The 22,932-nt window shown below is 37.1% G+C and overlaps 2 protein-coding genes and 1 long non-coding RNA gene across 14 annotated transcripts; 2 read left to right on the plus strand and 1 right to left on the minus strand.

Annotated features, from left to right (window-relative positions):
• The first annotated feature begins 1,074 nt into the window (after window positions 1-1,074).
• LOC122317354 (cysteine-tryptophan domain-containing zinc finger protein 7) lies at window positions 1,075-12,929 on the plus strand. Of its 9 annotated transcripts, XM_043134397.1 has the most exons (15): window positions 1,081-1,752; window positions 2,527-2,599; window positions 2,694-2,818; window positions 3,325-3,708; window positions 3,803-5,154; window positions 5,260-5,684; window positions 5,784-7,663; window positions 7,752-7,912; window positions 9,493-9,653; window positions 10,317-10,477; window positions 10,842-11,380; window positions 11,678-11,820; window positions 11,911-12,039; window positions 12,176-12,237; window positions 12,748-12,929. In XM_043134397.1, the coding sequence occupies exons 1-11, from the start codon at window positions 1,579-1,581 to the stop codon at window positions 11,025-11,027; spliced, it is 5,082 nt and encodes a 1,693-aa protein (XP_042990331.1). In that variant the 5' UTR covers window positions 1,081-1,578; the 3' UTR covers window positions 11,028-11,380; window positions 11,678-11,820; window positions 11,911-12,039; window positions 12,176-12,237; window positions 12,748-12,929. The 9 variants fall into 9 exon arrangements, with proteins under 9 accessions (XP_042990333.1, XP_042990331.1, XP_042990328.1 ...); XM_043134394.1 differs by having other exon boundaries at window positions 11,911-12,467; XM_043134396.1 differs by having other exon boundaries at window positions 11,911-12,237.
• Window positions 12,930-14,045: 1,116 nt separating this feature from the next.
• LOC122316494 (cullin-1) lies at window positions 14,046-22,530 on the minus strand. 4 transcript variants are annotated; one of them, XM_043133062.1, is made up of 20 exons: window positions 22,260-22,527; window positions 21,641-21,827; window positions 21,437-21,536; window positions 20,820-21,005; window positions 20,619-20,666; window positions 20,325-20,528; window positions 20,153-20,230; window positions 19,673-19,762; window positions 19,489-19,569; window positions 19,287-19,346; window positions 17,079-17,111; window positions 16,914-17,000; window positions 16,679-16,828; window positions 16,534-16,589; window positions 16,307-16,427; window positions 16,034-16,195; window positions 15,799-15,942; window positions 15,461-15,679; window positions 15,179-15,346; window positions 14,046-14,417 (listed from the first exon to the last, which is right to left on the minus strand). In XM_043133062.1, exons 2-20 carry the CDS (start codon window positions 21,769-21,771, stop codon window positions 14,316-14,318), a joined length of 2,220 nt encoding a protein of 739 aa, XP_042988996.1. In that variant the 5' UTR covers window positions 21,772-21,827; window positions 22,260-22,527; the 3' UTR covers window positions 14,046-14,315. The 4 variants fall into 4 exon arrangements, with proteins under 4 accessions (XP_042988996.1, XP_042988994.1, XP_042988995.1 ...); XM_043133060.1 differs by having other exon boundaries at window positions 21,641-21,849; window positions 22,260-22,526; XM_043133061.1 differs by lacking the exon at window positions 22,260-22,527 and adding an exon at window positions 22,077-22,245 and having other exon boundaries at window positions 21,641-21,849.
• Window positions 18,110-18,727, plus strand: LOC122316496. Its single transcript, XR_006244262.1, has 3 exons — window positions 18,110-18,241; window positions 18,403-18,572; window positions 18,672-18,727. It is a non-coding gene; the product is annotated as an uncharacterized LOC122316496 (long non-coding RNA).
• Window positions 22,531-22,932: the final 402 nt, after the last annotated feature.

A 22,932-nucleotide genomic window follows, 5' to 3' on the forward strand; every position in this document is an offset into this window, starting at 1 on the left:
AAGAATTAATAAAATTATAGAGGACAACTTTTTTTTGGGGGGGGGGGGGTCGGAATTATCCAAGAATTTTTATAAATAAATGTTGTCGGGTGAGAGATATAACATGATTGCTGGATTCCTCCGCCACCTGATACGTGGGTTTTGTTGAGTTGTTAGTTGGTACACGCGCTCGCTATTGGAGTACGGCTTTTCAATACCAACCTGCACATTAAACTCATGTTCCAAGTGTTGTCAGTAACGACAATCATTTGTTGAAGTGGTTGACTTTTCAAATATCCTACCCAACATAAAATAAAAATTAAAACAAAAACATTCTTATTTTTAGTGCTGTTTAAATAAAATTTTAGGTGCAGATTTAAATTGAAAAAATTATCTCATTTTATTATTTTATTTTTTAAAATATTTTATATAAAATATAATAATTAATTAATTTTTTTAAATTTTAAAATAATAATATTTTATTTAATTTTTATTTCTTCTTATCTGACAATAAAAACAATCTAAGAATAACTTAAACTTTGAAAAAAAATTCAGGACGCCATACCTCTAAAGCATGACATAAGCTTGAAGATAGTTTTTAGAGCTAACAGTTGAGTTAGCTAAGCATTGAAATTGAAAGTACAACCGTTAAAGAACTTGCTAGAGCAGCAAGCAAAGAAACTATTACAACTCCCTGCCATCATCTTCAAGGATCAAACATCATTTACATTACATAATTTAATTAATATTTATTTAATTTTTCTCTGAATTTAAAAATCTCTAAACTCATGAAGTTGGTAAGAGCTCCAAATAATCCGCCAAAAATTACCACCTTTGGGTACTGGAAATCTAACATAGAATCTTGCATTTGTATCAGCATCAACAAATGATAATGGATTAGACTAGAAAAAAACACTGAAAATAGAAGGAAAAAAAAAATACATGTGCGTACGCGCCGAAGAAGGCGGTTGATAATACCATGTCCTTGTACCGTCGAGAGTCTCGAGACAGGCTACTGTAGACATAAAACTAGGGGGGCAAAAATAGTAAATCTGAAAGAAAAAATAGATTCTCGCAGATATGCTTTGGGTTCTTTGTCCTTTCTTTCAATTTCTCTGCTCTGCGTAACATTTTGCCTCAGAGATATAAAAGAGAGGAGAAAATAAATAAAGAAAATTAAAAAAAAAAAAACGCGGCTGCTGTATGCACCAAAAACCAGGGGAAGAGAGAGAGAGAGAGAGAGAGAGAGAGAGTGCTAATGCGATTCCAGCTACAGAAATCGCAGCAAAGCGATTCGGAAGCTCTAAGCATGCGAGGAAAGAAAGAAGGAAAAACACAAAATCAAAGCGGTCTTTTTTGTTTTTGTTTTTTTATTTAATCAAATAGTTTGATATTGAAGACTTGAATTATTCAAGTTGTCAAATTTAGGGGTGTGATTGGTGATCGGGGTTCAGTCTGATGGTTTTAGCTGAAATCCTTGGTAAGTTTTTGGTTCTGTGAAATGGGTTGGCGAGAGTTTTGGATTTGGACGTGGGGTTGTGAAGGTGAACCTTTGGGTTTGAGGGTTTGATTGAAAAAATTTTAGTACTTTTTTTTTTAATGATTTTCGTTGGGGATGCAAGGAAGGGGGGGCTAGGGTTAGGTTTTGAGGGTGGGGGTGGCGGGAGAAGGATGGAAGAGACCGAGCTTGAAGAAGGCGAGGCTTGTTCTTACCCGAACGACAACGGTGATTACGATGCCAGTGTCGACCCCGATATCGCTCTATCTTACATTGTAAGGGTTTTTTAACATGCTCTTTTGCTTTCGGACAAGTATGATGACTTCATGTGAGTTTTGTTGTAGAGATGCTTAATATGGCTTTGTTTGACTTTATTTGGTGAGCTAGATCCGAGATTGGTTCGTGTGTGATCGTTTTACGCGCTTATTCAGAACACCGTATTTGTTACAATAAATTCTTCTCGATTCTTTAATGGGGTTCGATTCAAGAATGTTTGGCCAGGAGAAAAATTTAAAAGAAAAAAAGGAAACTATGTTACACGACCTTCTTATGAAAACTTAACTTTTGTTTGTTGATTCCAAATATGGGTTTGCCAATTCAGCTTGATCAATTATTAAGAGTGCTATCCTCCTATTTAATGACAATGCTGTTTGAGTTGTTAAGTTAATGCAAAGACCTGATTCTGTATAAGTAATTGGTGAGGAAAGGATGATGAATAGTTTAGAAGTAATGGTTTTAAAATCTTTCATTAGGCCGGAATGAAGTGTGTCATCAGAGAACCTATATTTTAAGCTTCTTTAGATTTACCCATGGAAACTTTAAATGCATTATGAGATATTTCTGGAGATGGATTTTGAGTTTGATTGTGATTTAGATACTTGATGTATTGAAGGGTGTTGAAGTGTAATTCTTTAGGAAAGTAATAGCTGCTTGCTTTGGAAACTATCTAAACATCTTATAATGTATTTTTCCCAGTGTTACTCTCATTTTTAGTCATGTATCTTTTTTATGGGTGCTTGTATGATATGAAACTTTTATATCTTCTTAAGGATGAGAAACTTCAAAATGTTTTGGGACACTTTCAGAAAGACTTTGAAGGTGGGGTATCTGCAGAGAATTTGGGTAAGTCAAGAAAAACCATTTAAAAAGTTTGAGGGCCAGATTACTTTGGAGTTTCTGTTAAATTGATGAATTTGGCATTATTTCATTTTGACAGGGGCAAAATTTGGAGGGTATGGCTCATTTTTGCCTGCCTATCCGCGATCTCCAGTTCATCCAAGGACTTCTCCAAAAGTTCAGAATTTCAGCATAGCCGGATCTCCAGACAATAGGTTGTTGGAGGTAGACTATAAAGACTGTGATTCATTTAATTTCCATATACCATTTTTATTATATATTTTTTATCAGTAAGTAAGAGATTTATAAATGAGAAAAGTAGGCAACTATTTTCATTCTATTTAAATGAGAATTCCACAACTCACGAGCAAGGACTCGGTTTCCTTGATCTCTCGTCTTCCCTTGCATACTTGTGTAGTCCCCATTTGCTCATTGATTAAAGAGAACTGCTATAGCCACAAAAGGATTGCACAAAAACAATTTCACAAACTAACATGTCTTCATGTGATCCATTAGATCTACTATACAATAAAAGTAACTTTACAATTTGACGAACCACATCAAGCATGTCAGTTTGTGAGATTATTTTTGCATAATCTCGTTGTACCTAAAGTATTTCTCTTGATTAAAATATCTTGTCAAAGAAATTATACTTTAAGAAGAGATTTGTGAATGGGTATTGTTGATTGGAGAATTTCTAGTTGAGCATTTAATTTTACATTCCTACACAGGGTGGACAGCAAAATTCTTTAGTTTCTTCAAATGCATCTCAGCCAGTGAGAGTTGAACTGACTTCTACTAGTTCCACATCATTGCCTGTATTGAAGGCACCATCCAAGAAGGATTCTTTCAAACTAGATATTGCTGAGGAAGTCACTCCTAGATATGAATCTGAGAACCAGAGACTGACTAATTTATCAGATCAGAAAATGCTGAAGGTTCGAATTAAAGTGGGTTCTGATAACTTGTCAACACGAAAAAACGCTGCAATTTACAGTGGTCTTGGTCTTGATGTCTCACCATCATCATCATTGAATGACAGCCCTTCAGGAAGTGAAGGGATGTCCCGAGAGCCCCAAGATATCCCGTTTGAATCTCCCACAACTATTCTCCAGGTGAAATACATCCTGTATCCATCGCACTCTACTTTCTTGTCCTTATTATGCATGAAAAAAATTATAATGTGTTTGTTTGGATGTGTTGGAGCAGATTATGACATCCTTTCCAGTGCCTGGGGATACACTCTTATCACCTCTTTCCCATAATCTTATTCACTTGACCAAGAAGGAAAAGCTTATGAAAGTTTATACATCTATGCCTGTGTCCAGGGATGGCTTGGAAAGTACTAACACAATACCTTATGGACCTGATTCCAGAAAGGTTGGTGGGAAAGTGGTAGGGGAGAAGAAAATGAAATCTCTGAAGCGAAGTGATGTGATAGCAGAATTGAAGAGTGACAATTGTAAGGATGCACAGAAGGGCAATGGGTTACTATCAAGGAAGGAGCCAGATATTGACATATTGGCTTGTGAGGAGCCTGTTTCTAAGAATCTGAAGCTATCACTTCTATCTAATTCAAATTCTGCTGTTGGGGGCATGGAAAAAGGTAAAGATAAAGCTTCTGATATATCAAGGGAAGCTGATAAGGGTTTACTAAAGGACAAAGACTTCTCTGATCTAGCAGAAGAGGACCATATGGGGCCAACATTCTCTCAAGAGAATGGATTTTTTGAGAAGTCAAAGGCTGGTTCAGCAGGAAAGGTTTCGGAAGATAATAGAGAAAGTTCTCTTGATGATATTCCAGTATTTCCTAGAAAAGCTGCCCAGCCCAATGGAGAGATGAGTAGCAACTCAGTCAAATCCGATTCAAAGGTTTCCAAGGGAACAAAAGCTCTAAACACCGAACTCACAGATCCTTTCAAGGAGAATCCTAATCAGAAAGGTACTGTCTATGAACAAGACAGTATGAGATTGGCGCCTGAGAAAGAACATTCATTTTCTGGGAGTAAGAAGAAATCTAATGGAAGTCAAAGTAATGGCACCCTAGCTGTAGATGTACCAAAAGTAAGCTTGAGGGTTGGTTCTTCTTCAGTTAGCAAAACAAAAAAGAGCACTCATGCAGACCATCATACATCTAAAAGTGAGTTTGAAGACTTCAAAATACAAAAGGATCTTGGAACAGCTGGAGATAGGTATAGAGATTTTTTTGGGGAATTGGAAGAAGAAGAGAACGAAATGGATTCGTTGGAAGTGCCTTCTGAGGATAAGGACTGTGAGGTAGTTGAGAAAAGCATAAGTGCCATTAACAATGCATTGGGTGAAAGATCAAGTGTTAAGAAATTTGATAAACTTTCAGTAACGGATACTTATCCTAAAGCAGAACCAAATATAGGTCCATACTCTGGGAATAGGCCCATTTCTGATGCAGCTCCTGCAATGGGGGCTCCTTCAGTAATGGAACTTGATACTTGGGTCTCGTGTGACAGGTGTCATAAATGGCGGCTTCTTCCATTTCCTAAAGACCTACCTGAGAAGTGGCTATGTAGCATGCTTGACTGGCTGTAAGTCTTCAAGTCTTATTCCAGTAGTATTTCTATGCTCTCTCTCTCTCTCTCTCTCTCTCTCTCTCTCTCTCTCTCGTTTTACCTATCCATAAATGTTTTCAGGCCTGGAATGAACCGTTGTAGTGTTGCTGAGGAAGAAACCACAAAAGCTCTCATCGCCCTTCACCAAATTCCTGCTCCTGAAAGTCAAACTAATTTGCATGGTAATCCTGGTGGGGTTTTAACTGGAGCAATGTTGGCTAATGTTCGGCGTCCTGACCAAAACCACCAAAATATTGGTTCAGACTCTATGCCTTGGGGTGGACAGAAGAAAGATGGGTTAACAGAAGCACCAGATGTATCATATAAAGATGGTCTTTCTCAGTTGTCAAACTCAGTGAAGAAGAACTTGCAGGCATCAGTGAAAGATAGGAGCCTAAATGATGTGAACCAATCTCCTGATTCTCAGCAGCTAAGCAAGTCCAGTGACTTACCTGTTAAAAAACATAAAGAGAAGCAAAAAGTACGTCATAGCTATTCTGAAGGAGGTATTGTATTTGACGTCAGAATTTTTTTCGGTTGTGAAACCTGCTTTTTCTTTATTATGGAGAAATTAATATCTCTATATTTATGAAACATGTGCACAGGTTATGTCAATAATTTAAAGATGAAAAGAATAAGGGATGATAGCGATCTAGATTGTTCTAGAGCTTCCAGGAAAATGAAGACTGAAGGTACTGATGAAGATGGGATGTTGGACCACAGTGAGCCCGCTAGGAAAATAGGTCCAAGCTCAAGTAATGGTTTTCCTGCTGCCTCTGAGAAGGATCAAGCAAGATACAGTGAACGCTTTTCATTTAAGGACTCAAGGAATGGGGTAAACGACGGTCCACATGTTTCTGTTAAGAATGCAAAACACAAATTTCTGGTGTCCTTGGATGGTGGATCTTTGGAAACGGGAAACTCTGATTCTAGAGAAAGTTCTGAAAAGAGGAAAGGGAAGGATGAGTTCAATGATGATGACTACAGGAAGGAAAAAAAAGTGAGGGTATCCAAGTCCGAGGGGAAAGAATCCAGGGCAAGTAGAGATAGTGGTAGAACAGACAAAAAAGGTGGTCAAGCAAAGAACCAGCAACTTGAACAAGATCCAGGGAGCAATCTGTCTCAGCGAAGCTTGGATGGTGTGGATTCTTTGAGAAGGGATTTAGGATCTCTACAGCCTTCCATGGCAGCAACTTCAAGCTCTTCTAAGGTGTCTGGTTCCCATAAAACAAAGGCCAGCTTCCAGGAAGTGAAAGGCTCGCCAGTGGAATCAGTTTCTTCATCACCCATGAGAATTTCTAATACAGATAAGCTTACATCAGAAAGTAGGGACATCCAGGGAAAAGATGACCTTCAGGATGCTGGTCCCTTTGCTCTGGGTAGTCCAAGAAATTGCTCATATGGTGAGGATGATAATGGGAGTGGTCGACCTGGGACAGCAAGGAAGGAAAAAGCATTCAATATAGCTTCTCACAGGTCCTTTGGGTCCACTGGGCCTGATTTTCAGGAGAGGGATTTTTGTCACATATCAGGTGGTAAAGCTAGACCTCATATTGTGCCTTCTCCTGTTGTTGCCAATCCCCATTGTGCAGATGGTGGTGTCTATAATTTTGGCCAGGATACTCCAAATCCCAGTAAACCACCGTCTTCAAATCAATGCCATGATGAAGAAAGAAAGACTGATAGTCCCTGTGCCCATGAGTCTCGTCCAAGGAAGTCTGGAAAGGGGTCCTCTTCACTGTTGAAGGACAAGAACCGAATTATCAGAAATGAATTTGATATCGGTAAGGTCAAGATTCCTCAGTCTCTCAATGATGTTCAAGATGATTCAACTTCGCATGAAGTAAAACCTAGGGATGATAAAAATGACTTTCAAGAGAAGTTTGGAATCAAGTTTAAAGAAGCTCAGAACAAATATGTTGCGAAGAAAGATCCTGCAAAAAAATTGTTGAGTGAGAGTAGCAAAAGAGAGAGCCAATTAAAGTGTGAAGAGCATGATGGTTCACATACCAAAGTGGATTCTATCTGCAGACAGGATGTTGCGTCTACAACAAAGCAAACTCTGCTGCAAGACTCCGATGGTGAAAGGTCTTCAAAAAGGTTCCCTTCTGACAGGACTGATCAAATTGGACTAGTTTCTGGGAGAGAGAAGTCACTACCATTACCACCCTCTAGAGGATCTCAAATTGAGACAGTTAATCGCTGTCCCAGACCTGTTACTGGCTCCCACAATGCAAATGGAATACATAGTCCAGCAGTTGTCGCCTCCGAAAGTGACACTGCATTAATGGCACAAAAGCAGGCAAGAAAGGCCGATCATCAGAATGGAACTCAGCACAATAGTTCAAGAAATCCTGCACCCAATGGGCAGAAAGCCAGGGAACTCAATGCCCCTAGTCCAGCTAGAAGAGATTCCTCCAGCCAGGCTGCTACCAATGCTCTGAAAGAAGCAACAGATCTTAAACATTGTGCTGATCGTCTCAAGGTTTTTACAATCTTTGCTCGATTCAGCTATTGCTGCTATTATTCTGTCCTATTTCTTTGCATTTAGCAGTAGTGGCTATCTTCTGCAGAACTCTGGATCAAGTCATGAGAGCACGGGATTCTATTTTGAGGCAGCCCTCAAGTTTCTTTATGGAGCCTCTCTATTGGAGTCCGGTAGCTGTGAGAGCTCCAAGCACAGTGAGATGATTCAATCAAAGCAAGTGTATAGTAGCACTGCTAAACTATGCGAGTAAGTCAAGGCATAAAGCATTAAATTTGGGGTATACTTGTTCTCTTATTGCTTACCTTTTTCTTGGTTGGGGGGTTTATGATTTTGGTTGTTAGGGTCGCAATTTGGGTAGTCATGATTTAAGGAATAAGCACTGTTCATGGAAGACATAATTCCAGGCACCATCAGGAATGTGAACATGTTTTCCATTCCTAAAAGTAAATTACAATTTCTTATACCAACTTGGGTTAAAGCAGCTGTATTATGCCACCTAACCTGGATTGTAGCATCACTTGATTTTTCCAAAACTGCAGTTCCACGTGATTGTCTATCAGACCATCATGGCCTTCTCCTTGTTAGTCTTGACATTTGTTTATATAAATTTTGGGCAAACTACAAGAACCCGCACAAACTATTATCCCAATCTCACTTGCACACCCAAACTATGACTCTTCACAACTACCCTCCAAATCGTACCTTTTCTTGTGACTTGCCCCCTGGTTTATAATAAAATGACATTATTTTCCTCCATTAAAACAATAAAAGAAATTAATGGCTGTGTGAGCACTGATAGTGGAGGGAAACTATGTTATTTTCGTTATAAATGGGAGATAACGTCATCATTTAACCCCCCCCCCCCCCCCCCCCCCCCCCAAAAAAAAAAAAAAAAAGAAAAAACAAATTTAACACTCCAATTTGACTTGGGGGGGCAAATCACACCAAAAAACTTGATTTAGGGGGTGACTTCATAATCCAGTGTGGTAGTTTGTTTACCATAATTCTGTTATTTCTAAAGATGGATAGAGAGAATATTATTTTGAATCACACCCTTTGCATGTGTGCACCCACTGTGCTAATGGTGGGACCCCTGTTGATTTAAGACCAGACTGAACATGGAAGGAGTCTGATGAGACGATTCAGGGGGTATTTTGGCTTGTAAACTATGAATGCTTTCTCTCATTTATTGTCATGTAAACCATGAATGCTTTCTCTACATGCAACTCACAATAATTTGTTTTTTTGATGGGTAAATGGAAAACCCATCAACCAATTAGCCATCAAAAAATAAAATTGTAAGTTGTATGTAGATGTTTTTCGGGAGATGAGATGGAGAGAAATTTTTCATTCAAATTCTTAAGAGTTTCTATTGGGTTTAGGGATTGTGTGTGTGTGTGTGTGTGTGAGAGAGAGAGAGAGAGAGAGAGAGAGAGAGAGAGAGAGAGAGAGAGAGAGAGAGAGAGAGAGAGAGAGACTTTGGGATTCATCTTTTGTGGTTTTCTTCATTCTTAGTGAAAGCTTTCTTAACCATGTAGGTTCATTTTTCTCCATACCGATCAAAAATAAAAAGTTCTCCCTTCGGTTGTAGCCTTTTAGATTTAATGATAAAGATCCATAGTAATTGTATCTCTTTCTTTGTCTATTTTATCCATCATTAGAACTGGAGTTCAGAAGTTTTTTGATGGACTGGATAATATTGCAGCTATCTGGAACTTATCGTCATTTCTTGAATTTGTTTTAGATGCGTTCAATTTCTTGAAAACCTTATAAGCATTTGGAGCTTTCCTATTCTTGTCCATTTGACCATCTGTTGTATAAAATAGCTTTTGTGCCCATGAATATGAGAAATTGAAAGACATGGCTGCTGCTGCTCTGGCCTACAAATGCATGGAGGTGGCTTATTTGAGGGTAATTTATTTTTCACAAACTAGTGCGAGCAGAGATCGCCATGAGTTGCAGACCGCTCTACAAATGGTTCCTCCTGGTAATTTGAACAATGTCCCCTGTGTACTCAGACTTTGCCCAATTACATGGATCAATAAAATCTCTTCTACTTACCAAAATATTTTTTTTTTAACAATGTCATGATCTGGTAAAAATTTTAACAAATTCTATGATATTTCTTAAAGATATTATGAGCCCTTAGCATGAAATCCACCGAGCTCTCCACAATTTAAAGTTCAGTTGGCATCGATAGAAAAATTTAAGTTCATCTGCACACAACTCAATGGTCACACCTTAAAATCTGATAGTTGTGCAATGATCCCATGGCCAAAATTTGTTGACCCACAGCTGGTCAATCTGTTCTGGCTTTTTGTAGAAAGGGATTTTGTAAATTTGACCTGTCTGAGTGATCGAGTGTCACATGCCTCATTTTACTTGCCTAAAACTCCCACGTTGGAAATGTATGTGTTTTTTCTGTGAGCTAAAAGAAGAGCTTGTGACTGTCCATAAGGGTGCCCTCCTGGTGACTTGGTATCTTTATCAACCTCCTCTCCTCTCTTCCTCCTCTTTAATGATTTTGCTATCTTTTGCTTTAGCTATTACCTTTCTTCATCATTATATATGCTACTGAACTGATGCTAAAGGGAAGTTTAGTAACATTTTTCTTATTATGAGGTGTCATTTTCCTTGTTGCATTATTCAGGTGAGTCTCCTTCTTCATCTGCTTCTGATCTTGACAACTTAAACAACCCTACCACAGTAGACAAGGTTACCTTATGTAAGGGTGTTAGCTCTCCCCAAGTTGCTGGAAGCCATGCGATTGCTGCACGAAGCCGTCCCAACTTTATGCGGTTACTCAATTTTGTAAGTATACCTTGTTAATCCTCTATATAGCTTTAATTGTAGCAAAATATTCGAAAAAGGTTTTTGTATGCAAATTGGGCTTCAGAGGTACATTGTTGGTAGGAGAAGAAAATCATATACATATGGTGTATCTTTCCTCACATACCCTTGGTGCAAAAGCATTCTGCTTATTTTTGCACCAAATGTCTTGCGTCTTGGAACAGTTTTTATGCATGGGTAGCACAATTTGCATCTGAAACACGTCCAGTTTATAATGTGGTCTTGCCATAATAGAATTGTCATCACATCTTACTGGGATGCATTTCTGCAATATTTTGTATTTATATTATTTATACATAAGCATAATCATATGTGACAATATCAGGCACAGGATGTAAATTTTGCAATGGAAGCGTCAAGGAAATCGCGGATTGCTTTTACGGCTGCTAGTGTAAGCTTGGGCGAGACTGAGAGTATCTCTTCTATTAAGAGAGCTCTAGATTTCAACTTCCAAGATGTTGAGGGATTCCTGCGTTTGGTACGGCTTGCAATGGAGGCCATTAGCCGTTAAACAACCGCAAGTGGTTTTGAAGACAATTCAACCCTTGGAAGAAAGTTATTTTGGTTGGTGTATCATGTGCATTAAGCCTTAAAGGAACAAAAGAAAAGAGGCTGAGCTGGATCTCTCTCTTCGACACTGCATATTAGTTTCTTGAGAGACTGATCACCACTAACCTGCGAGGTTGGTGTTCTCTGTACACGTATTTGAGACAAGATGAACGGTGGCAGGCTGTGCCTGCTTTCTGAGTCAGACAAGGAATAAATGAAGTGTGATTCATTATCATTTAAGGTGCTGCCAAAATGATTCCGAGATTTTAGATGTATGTGGGGATATGATGCTTCTGATTGTGGCTGAGGTGTGGGGTATTTGCATCTTGACACTGGAACTTTCTATCATTGGCTTTTTTATTCAAAGGAAGTTCGGGTTTTATTTTAATTTGATATTTACTTCAGAACAAGTGTGGGGAGCTGCCAGTATGTGCTTGAACTTCATAATGTTGGTTTTACAAGCAGAGACACTTCAGGACTTTATCCTATAAAGAGTTGAAGAAATGGCAGTCTCATGCAGGCAGCTTTTTACATAACTCCTTTCTTTTCCATCAATATTTTGTTTTCAATTGTCTTCTATTTTCTGACTTTGTTTCTTATGCATATGTGCAGGTCATAGGCAGGAACAGTTTCTCTTTGTTATTGATGTACACAATCAGAAATATGTCAGCAAAAATTATGTAAGAGAAAGGAGAATTACAGTGATAACCATGTAGCTCTCAGAACTGCATTTGCCAAGTATCTTCCTATAAAAGGTTCGTGGCGGTGGCACTCCGTTGTGAAATTTTTGCTTTGGCTACTGTTCTATATTCACATCATAACTCATTTTATTTCTCTATTGGCAGAGTATGTCTGTAAATATACAAGGCATTGATGTCCGTTTATACCAGGAACAGCTTATGCTTCTTTTTGTTTTTCAAAAGGATTGACAGTGTAATATCATCTCATCAACTAGCACATCTGTATCTAAACAGGTGAAGTTACTCTTTTCACTACTTTAATAAACTTGGAGTATAAAGCTTCACTTATATGTCAATGAAGTGGTAGTTTCCTCCCAATTGATATTGTCAAGACGGTTAAGCATTAGTGATGTTAATATTGCACTTCCAGGCTTTGGTAGTATTCATGAAGGAGCCAGCCACTGTTTTGTGATGTCCCTGGAATAAAACATTGTATGTAACTCTGGACTCATTGAAAGGTTAAGCCTTCCATGAACAAATTCTTCATACTAATAAATCTTGCTCTGTACTGTGTGGGAGAGTTTGAATAAAAAGAAAGAACTAGCGTAGGAACTCACAGCATTCTTACAAACACGGGGTGGTACGGTCCATTGGTCAAGATGGTGAGAGCTTTAGAGAATGTTCAAATTCTCCCTGAGAAGACCACCACTTTAAACCCTTTGGTTAGTATTTACTAGTGATGGATGGTGATGCTTAAATATTGAACTAGCATGTATGGGAATGGGCTGCTGCCTCAACATCTTGGAAGTTGAAGACAGTTTCTTTTATGTATCCAGAGTTTCTTTTTGCGCTTTATATATATATATATATATATATATATATATATATTTAGAGTTATTTCTTTAAAACAAAAAGAAGAGAGCTTTTAAACTGTTAAAAGAACTTGTCAAGCCGTCAAACTCAATCTGATTGCCACTAACTTAATCGCATATGTGGTTGTAGATTGAGCAATTGAGGCAGTTGCAGGCAGCAGGGCTCGCTCGCTTGCTGGTTACTGATTATTTGTATTCTTTCTTTCCTGATGGTTTGTAAACAGCAAGTGAATAATGATGTGATTTTTGACCCCTCCCTTATTCATCTAGTTTTACATAATAAAATCCTCAAGGATGGATGCCCTTTTTTAATCTTTCCCGTCTCAGCCCAAGAAATCGCCTTGGTTAATGCCCCGATTCAGCTATAGGAACAGGCTGTAACAGGCTCATGGTATTGCTCACTGGGACTTTTAGGTACTGTTTGGCCATTGGAATTTTTCATCTCAAATAGAAAATTCTCACCTCATCATTACAACTTTCTCAAATCCTTATATAAAATATAATAAACAATTCAACTTTTTCTTAACTTTTTCAAATCTTAAAATAATAATAATATTAAAATATAATATTTTAATATTTAATTTTAAAATTCAAAATTCTCATCTGAAAATTTTCATCTTAAAGATTGGATTACGAACGTCATCGGGTAATTATTTTTGGATGTTTCAGTTTATCTGTTTGAAACTTATTAGCTGTTCCCACGGTTTTCTTTTATGCTGTCTATAATCTATTCTTTGTTGACCAGAGTTCTTGTGGTTCCAGTAAAAATACAAAGCACCATGGAAGTAGGGTTTTGTTTAGAACGAGTGATGGGTTTTGCATGTGGGAGAATAACAATGCCGGTATTTTGATTTTTGTTACATATCAAAGTTCAACATGCTCAAGGCCACAAAATTCCCATCAGAGTGTCAAGACTCCAATCTCTCTAGATCTCGCCTAAAGTCATCATAATACGTCACTTGCCACAACGTCAAGAACATGAAAGCTCCACAGCTTTCATTTGAAGGTCCCATCACCTCAAATTTGGTCTATTTTGTGCCATTCATCACCATGCAGAATACAAAAGGCAGCAAAATTTTGAATTTACGGATCACAACGTAGTTGTCTTCCACACAGATGAATTAAAAAAAGATCAAAAATTCTATTTGTAATCATTTTTGTGGATTCCTTTGTGCACTCCAATGATATGATTGGTTGTGTATTAAAAAAAAATTAATCCAACCAATTATATCAGTGGAGTGCGCAGGGAATACGCAAAAGTGACTGTATGTAGCATTACTAAAAAAAGATATGAAGAAAAAAAATGTAAAGCTAAGCATGCAACATCAAGATCAACAGCATTTTTTTTTTACCATCCTCGAAATCGGTATTCGTATGATTTTTTTTTTTATTATTATTATTATTTTTTCTTTTTTTATAGAAGTCGTATGGGTTAATCCCAAAGAATACATTTGCTCCTAAAGTTGTAGTACACAAATCCTGTACTGAATTTAACTTCCTAAAGCCACTGAAGCAAGTTGTAATGAAAAAGTACTTACAGAAATTGCGATGTGTGTATATATATTGCTGACCTTTATTCATCAAAAAAAATATATATATTGCTGACCCTACTCCTTTCCAGAACATTACAAGTTCACGCCTAAGCCCCCAAGACGACTACTGTGCTTTAAACATCAGCAGCTCAGACGGTAGTAGCAGTCATGCCAAGTACTTAAAGATGTTTTGATTGTCCTTGTCTCTCTCAAGATAGTCGCGGGTGATTAAATCTTCCATTCTTTTCTTTATTGCTTTGATATCAGGCTGCACGTAGAATGATATCCGGGAAAATAATAGTACAGCAAAAAAGGCATTATCTGACATATATAGAAAACTCCCAACACTTTGGTTTATAACCAATTGCCCCCTAAACCCATTCTCCCCGTATATTATATGAAATCTAAAAAATTAAATAGACTAAACTCATGTAGTTTACAAAATAAGATGCATACTTAAACTCATGATAAAATTAATGGCCAACTAATTAAATTGACCATATATCTAGTGGTCAAGAGTTCAATGGTGGGTCAATCTTTTTACTCAAATATCAATTACAGGAAACCAAAAAATTCAAACTACCTAAATAGCTAATATCTTATGGCTCAAGTTTTAGTGACTGGTGAATCATTCTAATTCATTTCAATATTTCATGGAGGTGTCAAATCAATTAACATCTTAAAAAAGCAGTCTCAAGACAGGAAACAGCCAATGAAGGTGCATCTTCATTAATATATTTTTTAAAGAGAAATACTTTAGGCACACATGGATTATACAAAAGTAATCCCACAAACTTACATGTCTTCATGTGATTTGTCAGATTGTAAAATTATTTTTATTGTAAAGTAAATCTAACAGATCACATGAAACTACGTCAATTTGTGGGATTGTTTTTGTGTAATCTTTTTGTGGCTATAGCAGTCCTCTTTTTTAAATAGTTTCCATGGCCAAACTTTTGGCATTTTTCATATGTAGTATCATAGAGAAAAGATATATATATATAGAGAGAGAGAGAGAGGGAGAGAGACCTTAAACATTCGGCCCAACTGCTCAACACACTCCATAACCAACTGTTGGTGGCCCAAAACTTTACGACTTTTCATAATGCGGACAAGTGCAGCATCAATAGCATATCGCCTGTCCTTGTCAACATCTTCAATTACCCTCTTCCTTTCATCCACTGGCGGTAGAGGTACCTACGATAGAAGAATTCAAAATTTTTTCATCTTTAATACAAAACAAACAGATAAAAGAAAACGTAAAAAGCACTGGGGAAGTAAGGGTAAGCTAAAAGTACGAAAGCTGAAGACCTTAATCCTCCTCATTCTGTCTGTGAACTTGGAGTTAAATTCAAAGTTGTCCGTTTGCAAGATAGTCTTTGTGTTGGGTTCCTTATTCAGGATTTTATACTTTGCACATGATAGAGAATGGAGCAATCTAACTAAGTCATCATGGGTCAAGTTCAACTGGGTCATCATTTCTGAATAGCTCAATCTATCAGCATTATTAAAAAGCAAGAGGGCAGCAGCCTGTAAGATAAAATCAACAGAAGATTACTATACCATACTCAGAATCAATACATGTCAATCTCATAGGCGGGTTCCAACCCCCAAAAAGATGTAGCATGGTTTTTGCGGAATAAAATTACCTGATAGGTTGACACAATCAGTTCAATGGTTTTTGAATCAAACTTTCCAATGACATTGCAACTTCCCAATGAGTAAATCCATGTAAGTTTTCTGTGTTTTGTTTTTGTTTCATAAAATTCCTTGAAGACTTCTACACACCTTACCTGAAACAAACGCTCAAAACGTTTGTTGCAGAACAAACATTAATGGTGGAATATTTACATGCCCACCATCTAAAGAACCAGTAAATCTTACCATTTCCTGTGGGAGGCTAAGATCACAAGATTTATAACTTGGCCAAAACCCAGTAGTTAGAACAGTAACTGTCAAATCAAGCCCAGGATTTACATTCGTGTTATTATGAAGATATTCCTCAAAGCTATTCTGATTTTCCCGTGCCAGTGTCAAATCTGTGACCTGGAGAGGGAAAAAAAAAAAGAATAAAAACATTCCAAGCATAATCTCAACTGACAGCACAATAATATTAACAGATGTAAAACTAATGCCAAATAATCATGGCTAACTCACCATGCCTTCCATCTTCGATGTGAATTGCGCACCACACTGCTGCTTCAGCTTAGTTAGAATACTCTTTTCATGGTCTTCATTAGCACTCCGATCAAAAAGGAGCCGACGAGCAAGCTTTTTCCTGCAGAATCAACATAATATCAGCAGAGACTTTAAAAAAGACAAAGCAAAATTCCAACCAATGATAAAAAATTAATATAAAACCATATCAAAACCAACTTAATTACCGGTAAAATTCTGCAAAGAGGTCTTTGTCGCTAATATATGCAAGCAACTTCACTACCTGCATAAATCAATAACATAGCTTAGTATGACTACTGAAGGCAGTAATATGATATTGACTTTAACATGACATGAAACTTATAATGCCACCTTCTCGAGTGTTTCTTCTATGGCTTCATCACTCAACTTCTCACTCCCCCCCTTCTTGAGGATATTATCACAGAATGTAGCCAGCAGTTCTGCACTTGAACTGCCAGAAACAGCTTTGTTGCAAAATACCTCAAAAGCCTCTTTTAGAGCCTAATGGACAAAGAGATAAAAAAAACTTGATGAAAGCAGAAAGTGAAAAGACAGGTTTAAACAACTAGTATCTTCCAGCACAAACCTTGTGAAACAGACTGTGATTAAGAAAGCAATCGTTCACATATGCCACATACTTGTCATGCAGCTCAATTATTTTCCTCACAAGAACCTGAAGACCACACATCTAAATCAATCTTCAACCTCTTACCATTCCTAAACCTTCAAAAGACACAGGTAGAAGATTTACCAGTTCCTGCATGCCAACCCCCCCATTTGCAGTCTGCAAGAACATGGTAATTATGACTTAGAACCAAAATCAACTAAGAAACAGAGATGAAAAGCTGATAATCTACTAGTGGAATTGTACCAATTACGGTACAAAAATGCATAGAAGAACCGAGATAGCACCATAACTGCTATAAAGAACTTATTCCACAATGACCAGGGAAGGAGAAACAACACAAAAATGATACACTTAAAGCCTGCAACAGCTAGTGTAACATAAATCCATAAAAATATTTCATTTTATTGATGGACCATGTAGTAATAAAATGAACTCAAGACTCCCAATGCAGGATTTAAATTGCATGCTGAAAGAGTTGCCACCAAATCTGAAAAATTGCATGCCGGGCCAGCTTGCGCGTATCTCGATTAATTCCATGGGGCTCTGAAATTAATGGCCAAGTAAACCTCCAGTGGCCCTAAGGGGATTATTTTTTTATTTTTTTATTTTTCTGAAAAATGAATTCATAAGAAAAGAAAATATCACACATAGTTAACATATGATGAAATTATTCTGCTCCAGCTCCCAATTGCTAGAACCAGTTTCTCTTCGTTGTACTTCTGTATGTACAATAAATTGCACATAACACCAATTGATCATACCCCAATACAAGAAAATCTACTCCAATAAGTTGCATGTAAAACCAATCAATTGTACCACAACATATCACAATCTACTCTAACAGAATACAATAACAAATGTAAGCTTAATTTCTAGTGCCAAGATCTTCTGAGAATTAGTGAAGAATTCATATGTAACAAGATTTATATCCAGTCAAACTACACGCCCATAAGGAAACATCTTGTTTGAAACTCACTATTTGCATGGCACTAATGATCTTGTATCTTTGGAAGAATTCAAATATAAGTACCTAAAAGCTAGCCAATCAAGATGGACAGCGAGTAACAGTGATACTTGGGTCTACAGAGCTCCTGAGATCATCGAATCATACTGTATTTGTGCTAAAATACAGAGTATTGATGCAGGACAAAGATAGAAAGAAGACAATGAAGAAAAGAGAGGAAGAAAGGGGAGGAGGCGAACCAAATCACTAGAGTCCAAAGGACGAATAAAGGGAAAAAGGGGACCGTAGCACCACAAAAGGATGCACAACCAGATGGAGCAAAGTAAACTTCATTTGCAAATCTTGTTAATGCTGAACAGTTTCATTTTTACTTATCAAGAAAAAAAAAATCTTGTTAATGCTGACCAATGACAAATCATGTGAACTCTCTTCTTTTTGTAGTTGATGTTGGCCAAAAATAACCATTACTTCCTTTCCTTTTAGGTTAGGCTTTCTCGGCCACACACTCCACTCTAGACAAAATAGCAACACAGACACTAGGGGTGGCATGCAGGTGATACGATGCAAGGGATCTCATGGTTGCAGTTGCAGTGTGTTCTGGGCAGTGGACTAACTACAGGGAGGGCCGTAAGGTGGCTACATGGTGATCTGCGGTCAGTTGTGCCCTCTGGGATATCAGGTCTCAATACAGTCCATGAAAATGGTTCTGCGGCAAAGTGAAGCTTATTTGTTGAGTGGCAATGTGATGGCAGGTGGATACTGGATTCTGATGTGGATGTCCTTGGTGGCAATGCCATTGGTGAAAGAAGGTTAGTGAGAGTTGTCCAATTGGGTTTTTGATGTACCAGTTTTGTTTATCTTTTAAAAAGTTCTCAATGTCTAAAATTAGGGAGGGGGACTGAATCACCAATCCGGAGGAAGAAGAAAGGGAAGGAGGGGGCTGAATCACCACAGTCCAAAGGAAGAATAAGAGCGAGAAGGGAAATGAAAAAAATCACTTTCTCAAATAGTTTTTTATTCCTTTCAAAGTCTGCTTCCAAATGGACTACGAAAGACGTTCCTAAAGAGAGAAAATCTCAACTAACTCCTAATCCTAACTCGACTTTCACTGAAGCCTAATCCCAATAGGACTTTGACTCCATTTATTGTATTACAAAATAACTTTTTAAATAAAACATAAAATGCTATGCTAATAACCTACAGAAACTGAAACTCAATTGATTATCCATTCATCCCATTCCCCATCAAGAAAAATTATTAATTCATCCTGCTTTTTTCCCACAATGACTATATGATAAAGGAATACAAAACATGTGTGTGAATACGTAGTTTACCACATTGGATAAGAATAAATCAGAATACTAAACCTGACTACTCGCAACATCCTCAGCCTGTTGGACCAGGGCCATACCTTCAGCAGTAACATGCTGCAACAGGAAAACCCTCAAAAGTGTCAGTCCCGAGTGTATGTATACTGAATCTGAGAGGTTCCTTTTCATCATGTGAATATACTGTATCTGAGAGGTTCCTTTTCATCATAAAAATGAATACAAACAGGAGACAATTTACCTGCTTAAAAATAGTAGAAACGGGATCCAGGCCCTTAGGTATTTTATGGTAAAGTCTATACATTCTAGAAAGATCCTCCACCTTTAACAGCAAGGTAAACAAAATAGATAAAGCATTAATAACATTGTAAAAGCAAAGAAGAAAAAAATGAATATTGCCAATCACATTATTTGGAGCATAATACCTTATCATCTCTCAGCAAAGCACGACATCCAGAATACTCCTTTTCAAGCAGTTGCATTTCATACACCACCAACAGCTCATGTTGCACTTTCTATAAGATCAAGAATGCAACTATAAATTGAGTGAAAGAGAAATGGCAGAAACTCCTTTCCGAATAGCCAAATAATATTATTATCAATTGATAACCTCCAGAAAATATGAGATGAAATGATACCGAAGCTTCCATGAAAGGGGACACTTGGGTATGAAATTAATTCCACAATTCTCCATAATAATGTTTTTTATTTGGGAAATCAAAAGCACTTGTCAAATAATGAAGAAATCAAAAGTGAAACGCTATCTTCATCGGGAGTCCTCTAAACTTTTTATGTGAGATTGAGTGTTGCCATAAAAATAACACTTCATAGAATCATATAGTCACACAAACTAAGAAACCAGCTATTCAAGGATCTGATATGTATATAGATGAACATTAACAAACCTCCACCAACTTCTGCTCACTGCTTATATGCAAATAATGAGAAACTCTGTCTCTCTCCCTTTTCAAGCACTCCTCAGCCTATACAATTTGATGAGATAATAGATGTTATAATCTCAAAGGTTATTGACATAAAGTACAACGCAATCAAGAAACATCGTGTGCATAGATTTGCCTTCAACATATAATCCGGACAAGAATCATCGGAAATCCAACTTGATGCTTTACGAGAATAGTAAGCACCAGAGTCTTGAAGCATATGCACTTCAAAATCTTGTTCATAAAGCTCCATTTGTCCCATTCCTATTGCAACAAATATATCTATAACATTCTTCAGCAATGCTCTGTCAATCTGCTCTCCTTCACGTTCTTTATCAATCTGTTGGTCCACAAGCATTGGTGCAAACTGTTTTGGACGAAGATTTATATAATCTTAAAGAAATCTAGGGTAAAGAAGCAATGAACTTACCAGAGAAATTACAGCATCTCTGGCATTAGCTTTTACCTCTTGGTAAACCTGAATTTGTAAGGAAATTTACGTTGTTACATGACCCAAAGTAACTTTGAAGCAGATGGCAGACAGAGGAATCATATGGAAAGTAGTAAGATAAGTAGACCAATGGGATGTTAAAGATAATGGAAGACGACACTAGATGGACTTGTAGCAAACCAGGTCACGGAAGCAGGTTAGTCCAACTTCATAAAGAGCGGGAAGTGACCTCCTTGCAACGAAATATCGATCAAGATAATGGAAGAAGCGCGACTGCCACCTCACCATAACCTTGTGGTTTAACCATCTTTGCACAAGCTCACTCAGCATAAATTCATCATGCTTTTCCTTTAGAGAGGGTAAGACCTGACAAATACCAAAAAACAACCAAATAGTGACTCCATAGCCACTGCAATGTTAAGACAAGTAACGAGGCTAGCAAAGATAAATCAGTTTCATAAAGTATAATGTGATAACAGAATTTGTGTGCAAACCAAAGCTCTTGGTACAAATACTAGATTTTGAGCCAAAAGTACCACCTCAGAGAATAATCCTTTATAAAAGCATAGATTTTGCACAAAAAAGAATTTCCAAAAACTCTAGACCTTCCGAGGATAAGTCCTTCCCCACACACAACATGGGGCTTCCTCAAACCATAGCAATCAGAATCAGATTCAAATTAGAGAATATAAATTTCCTATTGGCTAGTAGAGTAGCAATAAATCGACATGGTAACCAACAACTCTGCTCTTTATGTTACTTATTATGACATAACGAAGTAAGCCAACATTCCTCACCATGGAAGCAATATATTCATCAAACACCTCACGGTACATGTCATAAAGCTGTTGAGAGTAATCGTGAGGGGGCTTCTGGGTACACATGTTGTAGATAGTTCTATACTTGGAATTAAAGAAACAGAATCTCAAGCAAACACCAGTTGAACACCAAAAAAAAAAAAAAAAAAACGATACATTCACTAACTAATTGCAAAAGGATACGTGTAGAGGAAAATGTAGTCCTCGGAGCTGAATGGATCCTCCGTCAACCCTTCAAGAATCCTCTTCAGTTTTGTGATCCCCTTCAGCATGTACGCCCAACCTTGGTCCAACTCAATAATCTTGCGCTCCATTGCAATTTGTAGTAAAGGCTGCTTAAAGCCACCCTCACGCCACAAACTATAATAACCTGAAAAAGAAAACACTAGTGTCTGTACCGACACCAATACAATAACTGCTTCATAAAAGGATGCAGCAATAAATAAATAAAAACTAAAATACTCTATATAGACATGCAAACGCATAAACATACATACTTAATACTCTTAATCTATGGTCAAGAATTACATCCAAAACAAACTATATACATTCGCAAGAACTTTAAAGCATTGTTAGTGTAACAAAAAACTTTGAAATTCGAAGAAATAAAAGCGCTCACCGCAAAAACAGAGAAACAGAGACCCTAGAAAACGATTCCAGACGATTCCGCATTGACAAACATTACTATAACAAAATTAGATAATAGTACTGAACAGGATCTAGCTGCAACGCAGAGAATATTGAGGATACTTGATCGGAAACAGTAATCTGAACTAAAAGATCGAGATCATTAGAAACTCGCCTGTGTATTCGGTCGGAGTACGGAGACACCAGCGGAACAAAGTAAAAAAGAATTGAGCAGAAACACAAGAATTAAAAATTCATTTTCCAAATTTATCTATGTGGTTATTCAAGGCACGAGGGGAATAACGCAATATAGTAAATATATTTGGTCGACTGCAATTATAAATGTAAAATAAAAGGTGAAAAATAACATCACTCATGCTAACTTTCAACAAATAAAACTTTGAACTCTTCAAGCAAATTCCTTTGAAAGGTAAGTTTTTAGATAGCTTATAAGAAAGCCATCCTCCATTTATCTTGTTTTAACAATGTCTACGACCAAAAGAATCATTCAGTTTATCTTATTTCAAAACTTTATTTTAATAATATTTTGTTTTTGTTTTAATTAACGACATGGGACTTTTAGGTCAAGGGGCAAGCTATTACGGATTGGGTTTGGGTATTGAAAATTGTTAAGATATATTGTGAATAGTAGTAAAAAAATAAGTGAAAAGTAATAATAGAATATTGAATAGTAATAAAAAGTAATGAATAATAGTAAAAAATAGGTGAAAAGTAATAATAAAGTAATGAATAGTTACGTTTTCAGAACGTTCTAGTAGAATCATATTCCTCGGTAGTTATGAATTGGCTCGCTTCCGAAATTTATCGGCTTTGGTTTCTTTGAGACT

Source organism: Carya illinoinensis, chromosome 7 (genome assembly GCF_018687715.1).
Source record: "Carya illinoinensis cultivar Pawnee chromosome 7, C.illinoinensisPawnee_v1, whole genome shotgun sequence".
In the NCBI taxonomy this organism is placed as follows: domain Eukaryota; kingdom Viridiplantae; phylum Streptophyta; class Magnoliopsida; order Fagales; family Juglandaceae; genus Carya; species Carya illinoinensis.

Excerpts from the sequence above, each read along its gene's own strand:
- LOC122317354 (XM_043134394.1), top strand. The coding sequence starts at position 1,579 with ATGATTTTCGTTGGGGATGCAAGGAAGGGGGGGCTAGGGTTAGGTTTT. Across the intron at positions 7,913-9,492 it reads AGCACTGCTAAACTATGCGA|CTTTTGTGCCCATGAATATG; the intron begins GTAAGTCAAGGC and ends TGTATAAAATAG. Across the intron at positions 9,654-10,316 it reads TCTACAAATGGTTCCTCCTG|GTGAGTCTCCTTCTTCATCT; the intron begins GTAATTTGAACA and ends TGCATTATTCAG.
- LOC122316494 (XM_043133062.1), bottom strand. The coding sequence starts at position 21,771 with ATGGAGCGCAAGATTATTGAGTTGGACCAAGGTTGGGCGTACATGCTG. Across the intron at positions 17,112-19,286 it reads AGGATGTTGCGAGTAGTCAG|ACTGCAAATGGGGGGGTTGG; the intron begins GTTTAGTATTCT and ends ATGTTCTTGCAG. Across the intron at positions 16,428-16,533 it reads CTCTTTGCAGAATTTTACCG|GAAAAAGCTTGCTCGTCGGC; the intron begins GTAATTAAGTTG and ends TTGATTCTGCAG.